The sequence below is a fragment of the Xenopus laevis genome, chromosome 2S (genome assembly GCF_017654675.1).
Source record: "Xenopus laevis strain J_2021 chromosome 2S, Xenopus_laevis_v10.1, whole genome shotgun sequence".
Taxonomy (NCBI): domain Eukaryota; kingdom Metazoa; phylum Chordata; class Amphibia; order Anura; family Pipidae; genus Xenopus; species Xenopus laevis.
The window spans coordinates 134717557-134736009 of record NC_054374.1 but is presented as its reverse complement, the minus strand read 5'-3'; the positions used below and the strand labels follow the sequence as shown (position 1 = coordinate 134736009).

At 37.5% G+C, this 18453-nt stretch overlaps 1 protein-coding gene across 6 annotated transcripts in view; it reads left to right on the top strand.

Annotated features, from left to right (window-relative positions):
• LOC108708999 (sodium channel protein type 8 subunit alpha) overlaps positions 1-18453 on the top strand; it is a 111908-nt gene that overhangs the window by 26282 nt on the left and 67173 nt on the right. For all 6 annotated transcript variants that reach the window (XM_018248632.2, XM_041584448.1, XM_041584452.1 and 3 more), the window contains 3 exons: positions 12483-12601; positions 14289-14378; positions 15691-15819. In XM_018248632.2, coding sequence (XP_018104121.2) covers positions 12483-12601; positions 14289-14378; positions 15691-15819 — 338 coding nt within the window. The remainder of the gene's footprint in view (positions 1-12482; positions 12602-14288; positions 14379-15690; positions 15820-18453) is intronic.

Genomic DNA, 18453 nt, shown 5'->3' with positions numbered 1-18453 from the left:
TTTTGGCTAACTAACTATATTATATATACAATATTCTGCACAGCCTATTTACCTAATTTTTATTTTTACACTGAAAAAATCCTTTAAGGGGCTGATTCACTAAGCTCGAGTGAAGGATTCGAATGAAAAATACTTCGAATTTCGAAGTATTTTTTGGGTACTTCGACCATCGAATTGGTTAAATTCGTTCGAAGTCGAACGAAATCGAACGAATCGAACGAAAAATCGTTCGACTATTCGACCATTCGATAGTCGAAGTACTTGCCCTTTAAAAAAAACTTCGACCCCCTACTTCGGCAGCTAAAAGCTACCGAAGTCAATGTTAGCCTATGGGGAAGGTCCCCATAGGCTTGCCTGTGATTTTTTGATCGAAGGATTTTCCTTCGATCGTTGGATTAAAATCCTTCGAATCGTTCGATTCGAAGGATTTAATCGTTCGATCGAACTGAAAATCCTTCGATCGATCGATCGCAGGATCAGCGCTAAATCCTTCGACTTCGATATTCGAAGTCGAAGGATTTCAATCCGAGGGTCGAATTTCGAAGTATTTTTAACTTCGAAATTCGACCCTTAGTGAATCGGCCTCCAAGTGTTACATAAGGAAGTGAATAACAAATAATAGAAAGTTTGACACCAGTCCTTTTATGTTTTAAACATGTGACATTGTATAACATGGCACAAGTTATAGTGTGCACTGTGAACATAGACAACCACCTTGCTCTTAAACTCTTTTACCAAGACAACATTTAAGAAGTGCTGTGCATGGAATTCTAAGCTTGGACAACAGATCTACAAGAAAATCACTTTGGATGCTTTCTAAAATCCTGTTTTTAGACAACTTAAGACGAGTATGTTTGGGGGCTGCAAGGAAATGGGTATTCAAGTAACTTATACAGAAAGAACAGAAACATCTTGAAAAGCGTAATGTACCCCACATTATAAGATGTAAGAATAAAGTCACTGAGGAGTTCCATGAACTCCAGGAACACGTGACACAAATCATATCACTAAGCATAAGGATATAATTTACATGATATTTGTGGTTCTTGCGTATTATATTCACATATAGTAACAACATATTGGTTAGAAATAGTGGCTGGAGGACAGGGTGGATACATGGAACAAAATAATTTAAGTAATCATCTTAAGTGTGACCACACAACAACCATTTTTTTTTTATTGCTTAAAAAAATCAAATGGAGTACAGGATTCTAACTTTTGCCCCAAGGGCTGAATGAGGGATTTTGTTATCACGTTAATTCTTCAGTTGATGACCATACCAACTCACAATGGAAGCTAGAGGCAGATTTGCTATGGGGCAGATTTATCGAAGGTCAAGGTGAATTTTTGAATTTAAAAATTTGGATTTCGAGCTATTTTTTGTGTACTTCGACTAGGGAATAGTCCAAATTCGATTTGAATTTGAAAAACTTTGAAGAAAATTATTATGTACTGTCTCTTTAAAAGTTCTACTTTGACCATTCACCATCTAAAACCTGCCAAATTGCTGTTTTAGCCTATGGAGGACCTCCTAGAACCTATTTGGAGTCAATTGGTGGACTTTGAAAAATCAAAGTTGTTTTTGGGGAAAATCAATCGAATTCGATATTACTTCGATTTGTTTGATTCGCATTCTGCCAAATACGGACTTATTAGATTGAAAACGGACCTATTCGGCTAAAAAACTTTGACTTATTTTGGTTGGTCTTTTTAAATTCGAATTTTGAAGTTTTTCAAATTCAACCCTTGATAAATATGCCCCTATATGTCTGAAATGTGAACCAATAAGATTTGATAATGAAATGTCTAAACATCTGTGTCCATGATACACAGATCAGAACATTCAACTGAAGGTAATTGAAAAACCTGTCTAGATCACTTTTTGTTTGGCAAACTAGGGCAGGTAACTTGAGTTACTTAGTATAAGTCGCTAGGGATGTCGCGGACTGTTCGCCTGCGAACTTGTTCGCGCGAACATCGACTGTTCGCGTTCGCCGAATGTTCGCGAACGTCGCGCGACGTTGGCCAATTTGGGTTCGCCTTAGCTGGCGTTTTTTTTGCCATTTCTCCCCCAGACCAGCAGATACATGGCAGCCTATCAGGAAGCTCTCCCTCCTGGACCACCCCCACACCCCCTGGACCACTCCCCTTCCATATATAAACTGAAGCCCTGCAGCGTTTTTTCATTCTGCCTGTGTGTGCTTGGAAGAGCTAGTGTAGGGAGAGAACTGTTAGTGATTTGAGGGACAGTTGATAGTAACTTTGCTGGCTAGTAATCTACTTGATACTGCTCTGTATTGTAGGGACAGAACTCTGCAGGGATTTGAGGGACATTTTAGGTTAGGTAGCTTTGCTGACTAGTAATCTACCTTCTACTGCAGTGCTCTGTATGTAGCTGCTGTGGGCAGCTGTCCTGCTGCTGATCTCTCATCTGCTGACTGCTGCCTGTAACCCAATAGTCCTTGTAAGAACTGCTTTTATTTTCTTTTTTGTTTTTTTTACTTTGCTACTGTAAGAGCCCAGTGCTATTAGTCTAGCTGTGTTGGGGAGTGGGACTGGTGTGCTGCTCCTCCTAGTAGTTCACCACTACCAGCACCAACCAGAGTCAAAATTGTTACAAAGTATCTTATTTGCACCTGTTAGCTGTTCTGAGCTCTCTGCCAAAAGCTAATTAAGTTAGAAACTGTTTTTTTTCTGGCTGTTCAGTGCAGAGAAAAGAGGGACTGGTGTGCTGCTCCTCCTAGTAGTTCACCACCACCAGCACCAACCAGAGTAAAAATTGTTACAAAGTATCTTATTTGCACCTGTTAGCTGTTCTGAGCTCTCTGCCAAAAGCTAATTAAGTTAGAAACTGTTTTTTTTCTGGCTGTTCAGTGCAGAGAAAAGAGGGACTGGTGTGCTGCTCCTCCTAGTAGTTCACCACCACCAGCACCAACCAGAGTAAAAATTGTTACAAAGTATCTTATTTGCACCTGTTAGCTGTTCTGAGCTCTCTGCCAAAAGCCAATTAAGTTAGAAACTGGTTTTTTTCTGGCTGTTCAGTGCAGAGAAAAGAGGGACTTTCCAGTACAAAAGAGGGACAGGGGGTTGAGTGGTCAAAAGAGGGACAGTTGGGAGGTATGCAAGTTCCACCTAGCTGTGTGAGCTTTTTCACATTCTGTCTAAATAACAATAATAATTCCGTGTCCGAGTGATGTTTTTACAGCAGCAATAATATATTCCGTATCCACTACTGTATACGTTGCCCTTGCAGGCATTGTTTGCCAAGTCTTTAACCAAGTGCCACCTAGCTGTGTGAGCTTTTACACATTCCGTGTCCAGAAACATCACCTGAGTGACGTAGTGTGATTTCTGCCCTTTACAGCACAAAACGCAGCGCTGTGTCAACAATGTATTTTTCAGATACATTTTTGCCCTTGATCCCCCTCTGGCATGCCACTGTCCAGGTCGTTGCACCCTTTAAACAACTTTAAAATCATTTTTCTGGCCAGAAATGTCTTTTCTAGCTTTTAAAATTCGCCTTCCCATTGAAGTCTATGGGGTTCGCGACGTTCGCGAACCGTTCGCATTTTTGACGCAAGTTCGCGAATATGTTCGCAAACTTTTTTTCCGACGTTCGCTACATCCCTATAAGTCGCATCAAAGGTAGACAAAGTTCAGTGTTTGGTTTTTGATAGTATGAAGGGGTTGTGTTTTTTAGGCGACCCCTTAATGTCACCATTGAAGCTGAAGGAATTCTCCAGCTAAGTTGCATCCCCAAGTATCACTTGGAGTCTAAAACCCATGTAAAACCCACCTGATTTGTCCTTAAAATGCTATATAGCAGTGGTTTACAAAATATGGTACTGCCCCTAGAGAGCCTAATGCAGTGAAAGGGACAGTCCAATCTGAAGACTAGTCATATACTGAATAATTTGAGATTATATTTTTAATATGTCTGGAATTATAGCATTATGACTGTTTGGGCCTTACTTTCAGATATTGATAATCCTATATCCCAAAGTGGGCCTAATGAGGTTTAAGACAATAAATATCTCATATGACCGTCGCATCTGGCAGCAACCTTATAGTTAAAAAATCCCAGGGAAGTATTGAGTTTTGCATAGTCTACGGTTTGGTGGATCAGTGTGGATCAGTGATGTTTGCACGTTTTCATGATCATTCATTATTCATCAAATAAAGAAAAACATTAGGCATTTGTGTGAATTGTAGTTTACAGGTGTTTGCATGAAAACATTTGACCCTTTCCATGAATTGTAGTTTACAGGGCTTTGCATGAAACATTTACAATAACACTAATTCAAGTGCAAAAGCAGTAAGGGTACAAGTGTGACCCTTACTGCTCCTACTATAGCTCTTGTGTTTGGGCTCTGGCTGTGTTCTGCACCTGGCATGGAACTGGAAATCCAGCACTAGACGCAGAGCACAGTTAGGGTCTGCCCTAACTACCAACCCTTTTGGCCTGCACTGCCTTATCAATTACTTTAGTATTGAATCAGAATATTCATGGAATGTCATTGCTCACAGCCACTGATTGAATTGAAATGAAGTGCTGGTGTGTTGGAGGCAGATTTATTAAGGTACAAATGGTAAATTCTAATTCAAATTTTCAAATATTTTTTGTGTCAAAACTCACAAATTTGAATTTAAAAGCACCAACTCAAATGTAAATTTGAATGTGAGATTCATCACACCTCGACCCTGGACACTGTTATAATTTGATCATTCGCCACTAAAAACCTTCTGAGTTAATTTACAAGTCCGTGGCAGAGGTCCATTGAACTATTTGAATATGTTAATTGCCTTCCTGACATTCAAGTTTTTTTTCAGGGGATAACTTGATTCAAATTTGATTTGAATTTTCAGGCCGGGACTATTCGATCGAATATTAGTTGTTTTTCATAAATATCCTCCCATTTGAGTTGTGAGTACATTCGAGTGAAAAAAAAAATTCACATAAATTAGAAATTCGACCTTTGATAAATAACCCCCTTAGTGCCCTTTATGCAATTTTATATGTTCTCTCTATCTGCATGGGTTTTGTCAGGATACTCTTGTTCCCACTCACATACAAAACATTCCAAAAATACAGATGGGTTAATCAATTCATGATAAAAATTGGCCATATTGTGTGTGAATGTGATAGTGCCCTAATATTATATAAGCTTCATTGGGGCAGTGACAATGTGAGGGGCACAGATTGATGTATACTCTGTAAAGTGCTGCAGAATATGTTGGAGCTATGTCATGTGTGGAATATGTCCCTCTCAAAAGTGTTAGTTGTTGAGTGTGAGTTCTCATTCTCAGGGGGCCATACTCTATGCTAAATTTGTGGTGGCTCAATGGGTAGCATTTATACATATATAAATAAGACCTTGTCCACTGACATTATCAAGGAGCATCAACTCTAACTGCCCCAGGCAAACAAAGCCTTAACCTCAGGCTTCCACACAAAGCATCTCATTCACTGTCCCTTCCAAAGCATCAACAAGCTGAGCAGTATTCATGGCTGTGACTCCTTCCTGATAATGGGTAGATGCAGCTGAATTATACAAATGCAGGCACTCAACAGTGTAATAAAGCAGCCAAACATCTCACATGTCATAAAGAAAAGCAAATGTGAGTATGAAGGGATCTTTCAGAAGAGAGATTTTTCTGGGTATCGTGACAGCAGATGATTGCTTGTGTTTCATTCACGTTAATCACAGGCATGCACTTCAAGTATTTTAAGTGGTATATTCAACACACTTCTAGTATCCCTCTATGACTGTCTAGCAAGCTTTCCATGATGATACTCTCAAAAGCATCCCCTTGTATGGCTCATCAAACCAATAAGTAGACAAAAGTCAATTTGGAGAAGTATTCTTGGACAGTTGCCTTGAACTTAGAATGCACTTGAGCTTTGTCGAGGCCCATGTAAGTCACTGTTACTTATAAGCCTCAGCAACCTGAGCACTCTTCACCAGAGTAGATAATAGTCTCAATGTCAACAATTCTCCCTCTTGTCATGGTAGTCAAAATATTGGTCAAGTGAGCTTGTACAACAATTGTAAGTGATAGGTGGTTAACTGTTTTATTAACTCACAAGCCTTACTGCTACTCCTTAGCTTCTTTCAAGGTACATTTCTGTATCCTTCAGTTACGCTTTGGGCCCTATAAGAGTCAAAGTAGGAATGTTCCATCTAATTTTGCTGAAAAAATGTATTCTTCCATGGAAAATAAAGAATTGGGATAGGCTGGATTTCAGTTGTTCAAGTGAGAAGTAGTTAGAGGTACACTATATCATGAAAGTATATGGACATGCTCAGTCAGTGGCGTAACTACAGTTTTATCACAGGCAGGAGAGAGATTTTTTCCAAACGCACCAGCAGCATGCCGACGCGTAGTTCATATGTGGGGGGCATGGGGTCCGGGTGTGCATCCTACACCCGGGCCTGCCTTTGCCTAGTTACTCCACTGCCCTCAGTCTAAAATGACACTCCCCCACCCTTTGGAACATTCATGTTCAGGACAAGAACTATACACAGGGAGCATGGGGTTTTTGTGGTTGTTCACAGGTAACCAAAGTGAACGTGTGCAATGTCAAGCATTAGCAAAAAAATCAACATCATTGAATCTGAAAGCAACGGAAACATTGCTTGTAATAATAAATGCCATCTCAACATCTGACAGTCTGACGAATATGCCCGTATTTGGCAAATGCCAGAAGACCACTACTTGCCTGTGCACATAACCCTGATGGTACAGTTTGGAGGATGATTGATGGTCTGGGTTTTCCATGATCTAATTAGGGTCTAAGTTAATTTAGGGTCCTGGTTACATGGAAAGCTATAGCATGCAGTTACTTTGATTTAAAAAAAAAATAAAATAAAAATAAAATAAAAAATAGAGCACAGAAAACTGTTCCTCCCCCTTGAATTCAGTGCACTGTAAACATAGTGATTTTTTTTCCATGCAATTGTGCATTTTTTTGGTAAACACATTTTATTTTTTAACAAATATCTAATGTACTAATGACTTATGGGCAGATTTATCAAGGGTCGAAGTGAAAATTAGAACTTTCGAATTTTAAATTCAAATTTTCTAGTTTTTTTATGGCCAAAACTGCCAAATTTGACTAGGGAATTGTTAAAATTTGAGTTTTTTTAAAAATTGAATTAGATTTTTGAAAAACTGGTCCTTTAACAAGTCATATTTGACTATTGGCCTCCTTAAACCTGCCGAATTGCTGTTTAAGCCTATGGGGGATGTTCTAGGATCAATTTGGAGTTGTTTGCTACCATCCTGACATTCAAGTTTTTTTTGGAGAAAAAACGAATTCAATTCGAGTTTACGGGTCATTCCCATTCACCTGAGTTTAAAAATTTGAATTTGTAATAAATTGCAGTTGGTCGAATTTCGGGTTCATGGGAGTTTTAAATAACTCAAATGAACTAGAAATTCAACCCTTGATAAATCTGCCCCTTAATCTTGACTCCAATAAGTTGTGTAAATAATTCTATAGTGAAAAATAAAAAAGCACTTAGGAAAAAAGAAAGTAAAAAGCTTGTTAAAATGCTGGGGACAATGCTTCCCTTTGACTTCTATGGCAAATTGTTTTTAGGTGACAAGATGGTCATTTTATATTTTTACAAATGTTATAAATCTCAAGAAACAAGTTTCAGTTAGGGAGAAAAAAATGTATGAAGTGTATCGCAGCAAAATCTCAGTTGTGAAAATTTATAAATCTGCCACATAACTTAACTTTGGGCATTGGTTAAAATATATTTGGTAAATAAGTGTGTTTAAATACAGATTTGAAAGGAATCGTGTTCTGAAAATATTTCACGTTTTTATATAAAACATACAATTTCCTTTAAGATTTCTTTTTACCTTTTTAGCGCCATATTTCTTTCATACTCCTCTCAGAATGCTTTAGTATTTACTGGCACGGCTGCGAACACGCTCGTTTAATCTTCTTTTCTGTAAAGATAACCCACTTTGGTTACAGCTCCATTCTATTCACTGCCACATGCATAAAAAACAGAATTAGCATTTTGTATTGTTCTTTATTTGTTGTATATGCAACTATGGTTTCCCCATTTTCGATATCTAACTAAGGGGCAGATTTATCAAAGGTCGAATATCTAAGTTAAGTGAATTTTTTTTAAAAATTTTTGAATGTACTCACATCTCGAATGGGAGGTTATTTATGATTAAACTCGAAATGTCTAATATTCAATCGAATGCAAATGACCTGAAAATTTTAATTGATTTGAATCGAGTTTTGCTCAGAAAAAAAACTTGAATGTCAGGAAGGCAATTAACATCTTCAAATGGTTCAGCAGAACTCTGCTAGTGACATGTAAATGAACTCGGTAGTTTTTGGTGGCGAATGTTTGAATTAGAACTGTTTGCAATTTTCACCAAAAATTTTTTTTGAAAATTTGGATTTACCATTTGAACCTTAATAAATCTGCCCATAAGTAGGAGATCTTTTTTTAAAAAAAATCTTCTTGATTTCTCTGGCAGAATCTCTGATGCAAGGCATGCTGAAGAGGTGTTAAACTATTTTATTTTTCTGGTATTTGTCTCTTAAATTATCTCAACGATAAAAATGCCTGAGAATATTTTTGCATTGTGGAAGGTTCCCAAAGACTTCCATGGTAAAGCAATTCAAATATTAAAACAGCTCTGGAGAATTCTTGTGTAATTAGAGTGGTTGAAAATCAAGAGTGTTATTTTTTGGAAGCCATTTAAATGTCCTATAACATAAGTAGCTCATCATTGCCCATCGCCCCAAACACAGTCTTTGTGATAAAGGGAAAACTCCAAATACTTTCCTAATTTATTTGCCGCTACTATATATTTTTTTCTCAGGGTCTTCCCATCTGGTGCCTAAAAATTTGATTTTTTTTGTCAACTTCCACTTCTTTATTCACTGTGCATGCATCAAATCTAGGACTTGGTTTGGGATATGGCCACATTCTAGAATTTTTTGCAGTTTTTAGATCCAGCCAAATCTCGAGTGTTCAGCCAGAATGTCATGTGACCTAAAAACATACAACAGCTATAAGTGACTTTTTTTTCTCATTGAGGAAAACAAAATATTTTTTTTTACATTTGAATATGCAAATTAGGGCTTCGTTTTGGTTTTTGATTCTGCCAAATCTTTTGGAGTTGATTTGGTGTTCAGGCGAGAACAAAACTTATGGATTCAGTGCATCTCTAATATTTATATAGCACTACATGTATATGTAACATTAAACATTTTTACATGCATTAGAATGTAATTCTAATCGACTTTCCACTATACATTGCTAAAAAATATTTAATGGTTTTAAAACCATTTGTAAATGTAATTGCTATTGAAACAACATTTACAAAACCATTAACGTGTATTACCAATGGGATTTGGGAAGTTGCGCAGAATTATATTTTCTTGATTATACAGAAAAATAGTTTTGTGTTGAGTCAGAGGAGAAAGGGGAAGCTAAATTTAATGATTTGAGTTCTTAAAATGAAATTCATTATTATAATTAATTTACATGTAAAGAATTTCATGGTAGTGAGGATATGTCCTGCCTGATGATGGCTGATTCTATCAATGCCTTTAAGAGTGGCTTGGATGATTTCTTCATAATATCCAAGATCTTAAGATGTATAGTAAGTTAGTTTAGATAATGGTATATAGTGTATATATATATCTGAATGTATAGATAGATATGTATGAGTGTGAATATGTGTGGACTGGGGTTCATTTGATTTGGAACTTGATGGAGGTTTTTTTTCCAACCCATTTTAACTATGTAACTATGCTAGACAAACTCTGCTCCCCCAGTCTTGGCTTCCCAAAAGAAAGCAAATATAAATTCCTTTTCAACAGGAGAATAGGCATTATTGCGTCTCATCAGGTAACTACGTTGAAACTGGAAAATGAATGTTGTCTGGAATGGTCTGCGCATGTAGCTTGCTTTCAATGTTTTAGCATTTGTGTTGTTCTGAGGATATGTATGCTGCCTAGAGTAGTATTAAAGACAGCCTTTTGTCAAATTTATGCTCAAGGGAATTACAGAGGCTTCTTTACTGGATATTCAGTCAGCAAAAATGTTATTGATTTTTAGTTCCTGCTTTGCTGGCTTGTTTCTTTAAAGGGACAGTTCACCTTGAAAACATCTTCGGTATATTGTACACAGTGTAATGTTAAGATCACAATTGTACTTTTTTTTATTGTTTAAAACTTTTGTCGGGCAGTTTAGCATTTAAACTATCATTTATCTGTGTGGTTGCTGTTGTAAGTCGGACCAGGCAGTGAAGGACAGACTGGAAGTTGGATTGCTGACACATTGAATAGAAAAATACACGAGAAAAAAAAAATGTTAATAACCATAAACAATCTATCTTCTGGATTAAAGTGTGTATTGGGCAATCTGAATAGAGGCAGATAATACACTGGCAGTGGCAAACATTTAAAAGTCAAAGAAAAACAAAGCATCAATTATTTTAGAGCCAGTGTCGGACTGTGACACCAGGGGCCCACCCAAAAATCTTAGACCAGGGGCCCACCAAAAGACCTTAGATCAGGGGCCCACTCACTACTCTCCTCATGCAACCTCTATTCTGCTAGTCTCTATTCTTTACATGCTATAATCTATTATTCAATCTATTTAGTATCTTTGTTCTCATAGAAATAGGTAATGGCCATGAAATATGCCAAGTGTTTTGAAGCAGGAGGGCCCACTAACACCTGGGCCTACCGCGAGTTTTCCTGGTATCCCTGTGGGCCAGTCCGACACTGTTTAGAGCTTCTGTCTTATGCTAAATCTAATACCTGGTACTTGTGAAACTGGTTGCTGGGGAAGACTAGTATGACTTGTAATAAACGTTGTATATTTGATCACAGGATTTCTTTAAGGTGGAGCTAAACACCTGAATTCAATATTTAAACTGATAAAAGTGCTCATCTGGGCACATATGAAATCGAACCCCCCCATTAACAAGATAATAACATAAAGGCTAGGGCCAGACGATTACTGCTTTGTTTCTTCAGGCAGAGTGGATTTTAGCATGAAATGCAAAATGCCACTTTTTGGTGGCATATTATCCACTGTGTCTGCCTGCCCCGGAGTGGAAACAATATTTCTGGGTGCAGACAGAGCAGTAGCGGAGGATCAGCGGAGTAGCAAAATCTCACCCTTCTACAGGCCAAAATCCACAATTGTCTACAATAGTCTGGCCCTAGGCTTTTACTTCTAATATAATAAACTTGAAATGGCTGCCCTCCAGCCCCATGGCTCTGTTTGACTGGTTGGCCAGCCATCAGAAAATTAAGATATTGAGCAAAAGTGGTGTTTTCTGGTGTGACACAGCTCACATTTATTGTTAATTTTCAGTAAATTGTCAGTTGAACGACAGAACTGAGTAAAGACTTCCTGCTTAGTATCTTATTTTTCTGATGGACGGTAAGTTGGCTGGACAGAACAGTAGGGGATACTGCTGTTTCAAATTCATTATATTAGTATTGTAATATCTGGGAAAACAGGGAAAAAATTATGTAAATTGCAAAAGTTCTCAAAAGAATCCTCTGAGCAATTTTGGCGTAATTGGCTTTGGGTCATTTGGCTCCCTTTAACCCAGGGATCCCCAACCTTTTTTACTCGTGAGCCACATTTAAATGTAAAAAAGAGTTGGAGAGCAACACAAGCATATTGGCTGTTTGGTAGCCCCTATCTGGACTGGTAGCCCTCAGGAGACTCTGTTTGGCAGTGCACCTGGTTTTTATGCAACCAAAACTTGCCTCCAAGCCAGTAATTTAAAAATAAGCACCTGCTTTGAGGCCACTGAGAGCAAGTAAGTACCTTGTCCTATTTTCTTACAGAGGATCAATTTCACTTCATTGTTAAATCACCTACAGGCATTTCAGGTAGTCTGTGTAGTAAATAGTTATCGGTCATTCAGATACAGGCACAATATAAACCAATCTGGCACACGGATGCAGCTCAACATGGGGAAATCACCTGTAATTTATTGTCAACCGGATACATAAACAGAACTTTTTGGGGATGTGCCCAATTGAGGGCATGCTGTGTTGGTTTATTTTGTACCAGTGAATTAATGGGGGTGCTGTTCCCTTTTACTGCTGTGCACCAAACTTTCAATAGAGAGTATCCCAAGGTGTGCCTGTGTGTTTCCTTACCATTCTGATAAAGGATACTTGATCCCTCTTTGTCATGTGGGACACTGGCTGCCAGTTTGCACCACATGAGGAATTAAACTAAATTAGATAACTGGCACAAAACATTTTTCGCTTCTTTGTGTGTGTGTGTGTATGTATATATATATAATATATATATTAATCTGTTAAAGAAGAGTACATTGTGGCTCTAGATTTCAAAATGGTGTTTTCAATAAAAGTTTAATGTAAAAGATATAATTACAACTGTTTTATTCTTCATTGTAACTGTCTTCTTAAATCTCTAATTTATTTCTCTATTTTTCCACAGACCTTTATAGTACTAAACAGAGGAAAAACAATCTTCAGATTTAGTGCCGCGCCTGCCATGTATATTTTAAGTCCTTTTAACCCACTAAGAAAATTTGCTATTAAAATTTTGATACATTCATATCCTTTTGATTGAAGAATACGTTTTGTATAGCAGAATTGCATGTTCATTTAGAGGGACAAAGCTGCTGAGCATTGAATAAGTGTGGTATTTTTCTATTTCATATATATAGGATCTGTACCCTTTATCCAGAAAGCTCTGAATTATGGGGAGGCTGTCTCTACTAGACTCCATTTTATCAAAATAATCCAATTGTTTTCTCTGTAATAATAAAACATTACATTGTATTGATCCAAACAAATGTATGAAGTAAAACCAGCCTATTGGGTTTATTTTGCGCCGAATCTAGGATTCCATTCAGGGTTTGGCCTTTTTCAGCAGGAATTGGATTTGACTTTTCTTCATTCAAGCAAGAATGTCAAAAACTATTTTAACCACGTGCTGCATGAATGTTTTTTTTCACCCTCTTTTCCCTCATTTACATATGCAAATGAGGGTTTGGATTTGGTTAGGAATTCAGTTAAAATAGTGGATTCAGTGCACCCCTAATTTGTTCAGTGTTTAAAATATTTTTAGTAGGCTTAAGGTATGGAGATCCAAATTATGGAAAGATCCATAATCCGAAACGCCCCAGGTCCCGAGGATTGTGCGTAACAAGTCCCATATCTGTACACTGTGAATAAGAAAAAGTCTTTATGGCTACCCAAAACCATTAAATAAAAAAAAAATGTTTGGATACCAAAATGGAACTCTGTGGAAAATACCATTATTTCTTGTGGATAATGCATTTCCAGATAATAGACTCCTTACCTATACTAATACCTATGTCTTACATAAAGGGGTATATTTATAAAGGTCTCTAGCAGCAGTTTGAGCAGTCACTTAAATTTAAATAAAATTGTAGTGCTACACTACAAATTGTAACTGATTTAGAAGCAGTCTAATAAATCAGTTAGAGACTGATAACCACCATTCACAATAATCACTTTTATGTTCTTTACAAGTACGACATTGAGGGGCAGATTTATCAAAGGTCAAATTTCGAAGTTATGTGAATTTTTTCTAACTCTAATAAATTCTAATATACTCACAACTCGAATGGGAGGTTAATTAGGAAAAAACTTGAACGTCTAATATTCGATCAAATACGAACAACCAGAAAATTCTAATTCAATCGTATTCGAACAGAGTTTTCCTCTGGATAAAAACCTGAATGTCAGGAAGGCAATTAACATCTTAAAATGTTTCAACGGACCTCTGAGATTGGCTTGAACATGAACTCGGTAGGTAGGTTTTAGGTGGCGAATATTCAAATTAGAACTGTTTTCATGGTCAAGGTGTGATAAATCTCACATTCAAATTCAAATTTGAGTTGGTGATTTAAAATTCTAATTTGTGAAAATTCTAATTTACCATTCGAACCTTAATAAATCTGCCCCTGAAAATAGTAACAAGCAGATCCATGACCCAGTCAAGACACTGCAAGATTGGCACTGGCAAACCTTGGAATGCATTAAAATGATATAGAAGAATTATTGTTGTATTGAAAATTATTAAATTAGTAGAGAAGATTAGACTTGATAAATCGGCTACCAATGGCTAACCCGTGAGCTGCTGAAACTAATATGGGGAATATTGCTGCTGACACATTACAAGATGAGGAAATGAAAATGTATTAACATATTTTATTTGAAATTTGTAGACATGTGATCTATACCAATGTGTTTCTCCTTAACCACCTGGTACAGTATTTAGCATGATCATTATGTGCACTATTTTGACCAACTGCGTATTCATGACTTTTAGTAATCCTCCTGAATGGTCCAAACAAGTAGAGTAAGTACATTTCATTTTTTTTTTTCTTCTAAATCAAAAAATGTAATTAAAGTTACAAATAAAGGAAATACCGGTAGAACCATAATACAGCAATTTTTGCCTTAAAGTTAACTTATATCCTCAGAATGAATACTTTACCAACTGACCTTGTAACCAGAAAATACAAGCTATACAGGGAAGCGGACACCGTTGCCAGAGAATGAGAATTACCCCAATGTGTCAGCATAAAGCTTTTATCAAGGGGAATTCTATCTTTCTAACATGTACATATGCCCTCAGTTTGTTTTTGTGCACTGTGAATGGTAGGATCCCGTGGCCATTTATACTTCAAACGGGAATTTTCTATTCGGATTACTCAGTGGTAGTGATGGGCAAATTTATTCACCGGCGAATTTATTCGTCAGTCGCAAATCCGCTGGGGGGAATAAATTCACCGGCGTCAAACAAAATGGACGCCGGTGTCAAAAACGAGACATCAGCGCCGGTTCGCGATTTTTTTTCCATTTTGCAAATTTCTAGAATTTTTCTGCAAAGCGAAACGCGCCAAATTCGCCCATCACTACTCAGTGGCACATACTGCTAGAAAAAGTATATTTTATGAAAATGGTTTATTTAGATGAAGCACAGTTTTACATATGGGCTGTGCAATATATTTTTTTTTTGAGGCCTGTATTGTTTGGGGGTATAGTTTTCCGTTAACTGCCACCGCATCTATTAGTCTTGTTTCCTTTAATATGAATTGTATGAAATCTGAGTAACTGAATCACATTAAGGTTTTACTAACTGCAGTGTTTTTATCGTTTGAAGAACTGCCTTGTTATTTAATGATCCTGTTTTTGGTAGAACAATTTCCCTGCTCCATATGGGTGATCTATTATCATACCTCTAATCGTCCATATTTACACAGGACAGTCACCTGTTGTAGTCTTTAAAGGGCAGGAGCTATGCAGAAACTGAATGAAGTTTGGGCTGAAGAGGATTATGATCTAAAATGGAATAGAAAGAGTAATAAAATGTCTAACTCAGAAATATAACTATTGATCATAACTTTCCCCACCAGTTTTTATCTTATTGCCCAATATCTTGATGCACTTTAACCTCTAACCTCATATGGGTTTGTTGTTGTTTGGGTGAGGTTTTATGTGAAGTAATTAGGTATAATGTATCTACCAAACATTTATAGTACAATTAGAATGATTATTATTAGTATAGTAAGAAGTAGAGCAATGCAGAAGCTAAGAAGTAAACCAGCCCCCAAAGTTTAAGCGAAAATTCCAGAGACCTTTTATGTTATTCTTTCATTTTTCCACAGATATACATTCACTGGCATTTATACATTTGAATCACTTGTGAAAATTATTGCAAGAGGTTTTTGCATAGACGGCTTTACATTTTTGCGGGACCCATGGAACTGGCTGGATTTCAGCGTTATATCAATGGCGTAAGTTTGCAAAATTTACATTAATCTTTGATGCTCTTTGGGGACTGGTATTTTGTCTGTCTACCTTAGGGAGTTATACGTTACTTTATCTTGGTGCCAGAGTTGCTCAGTAGTAGGCTGGAATACAGTTTATGTTTATACAACATCCTATCTAAATATAATCCTGCCCCTGCCCAAGGCCAGTGGGAATGAAGGATATGCTGCTCTGTACAGTATAAGTGCTAGAGGCCAGACACCAGGTATCGTGGACATCAGGTGTGGAAAGGGCTAATCTTTGAAATAATGTGAGGTTTTTATTGACATGGATTTGGCTCTACTCTCATGGTTTATAGCCAATATGATGACTATCATGATAAATGTCATGTATCCCGCTTAGTTTTAAAATGGTAGCCTTTAAAGCTCTTAGGGGCAAATTCCCTAACCAGCAAAAATTCACCTGGCGTTAGAGTGCGAAGCGACACTAGCATTGATCTCCTTTGCTAGTGAAGTGACGTCTGCGCCCGTTAGCGAACCAGAGAAGTCCCTGCGGGTGGTAATGCTAGCGAATTGACACTAGCGTTAGCCACTTTGCCCTTTAGGGAATCTGCCCCTTAGACTGAAGCCAGATAAACTACAGCAGCCAAAAAGCTGTGCTAATGGTCCAATTTGGCTTCCGGGCGATCCGACAGTCATGTTGTGCCGGATCAATGCTGCGACTTCATCCGACATTTCCAATACTTACCTTATCTCCGTCACATCCGATTGGACGCTGGCATTTTGTCGCAGCGCGAAAACGTCTGTGTAGTTCTTCACTTGAAAACTCCCAAATTAGAGGGACCTTGGCACCTGTTTCTCAGGTGCTAACCATTGCCAGCCACAAAATGTATAATGTAATAGGAGCAGTAATTAATAAAAATGCTTGATTAGGTCAAAAAAAAACAAAAGGACAATTCAGTACAAAATGAATAGATGGATAAAAACACAGTTCTGAATAAACATTTGAAAACTGAAACATTAAAACACTCAAAGTATGTGTGGCATTTGGACCAGGGGGTTAGTGGATAAGACTGCATTGGTTTGAGTGTGTGTGTGTTTGGGGGCCGATGTTATGACAGTTCATAACATTTACACAGTCACTATGTTATGGTTTATATTGAAATGCCATCCCATTATCTACATTTTATCTAACAAAGATTTGTTTTGAATGATTACAGTCATTATATTGCCAAATATTTTCATCTTAGCGAAGGATGATGGCAAAGATATATTATTACAAATAAAGAAAGATAAAACTGCAGGATTTGCACTGACTTCTAAAACCATATTCCCATATGTGTAAGACTTTGAATCTATATACAGGTATGGGATCCGTTATCCAGAAAGATCCGAATTACAGAAAGGCCATGGGGCAAATTTACTATCCTCTGAAATTTGCCAGCAACGGCTTTGCTCACATAGCAACACTTTGCCAGCCGTAGATTCGCCAGGACAACGCTAATTCACTAAAATCCGGAGTTGCGTCCAGGGCGCCGAACGCTGGCGAAGCAGTGCTAGTGTTACTGCAGCAAGCGAAGCTAAGTTGCGATAGCGTTGCCTCAATTTGCATATGGCGGGAAGTTAAAGTTCAATGGACGTATATGTTGCAGCCAATATATTAAACTACACAAGCCCAGGAAACTTAATAAAAGAGAATAGAGTTGTTATATTGCCCTACACATGAGCCCAGTGTATAGTTTATGTGCCATATGTTAGGAAATGTAGGGGGGAAGCCGGGTAACCCAGAAAAAAATGACAATCTTTTATCACCCTGAAAAATTAAAGGTCGCCAGCGTTTTTTGGGACTTTTGAGGAAGTCCTATCTACTCTATTGCACTTCGCCTGGTCTGAGGTGGAGAAGGCAAGTCTGGCGCAAGAGGTAAAATTCAGTTCAGTAAAATCCGCATCTTGAATTTGCATATTTACGTCCATTCGCCAGAGCGCAACTTCGCCAGGCGTAAGGGAGTGAAGTACAGAAAGTCTATCTCTTTCGCTAGCAAAGTTAAGCTAGTGACTGTTAGTAAATTGGCTAATTAACGAAATGATGTCACGCTGTAAATCTGCCCCAGGTCCTCATAGACTCCATTTTGTCCAAATAATCCAAATTTTAAAAAATGGTTTCCTTTTTCTCTGTAATAATAAAACAGGACATTGTACTTAATCCAAACTAAGATATAATGAACCCTTATTGGAAGCAGAACCAGCCTATTGGGTTTATTTAATGTTAAACTTAAGGTACAAAGATCCAAATTACGGAAAGATCGGTTATCAAGAAAGCCCCAGGTCCCGAGCATTCTGGATAAGCGGTTCCATATTTGTACTAAAGTAAACTGGGAAAGTTCAGATGCTTGAGTACATTTTGGTCATTCATAATTTTTAGAGAAAACTGAATGAATCCTAGAAGAGTCTACAGATCACTTACTGTATTATTATATGTTTGATAAATACACACACACATTACTGCCAAGTAGCTGATATATATGAATCATCAGAAGTATATTGGACAGAATTACAAGACATAATGTTCAGCTCTGTTCACTTACCCTACATTTCCTAAAGCATTAGTGAAATCCCCCCTTATCTTGCAGGCAATAATGAATAATATATGGTGCAGGTTTC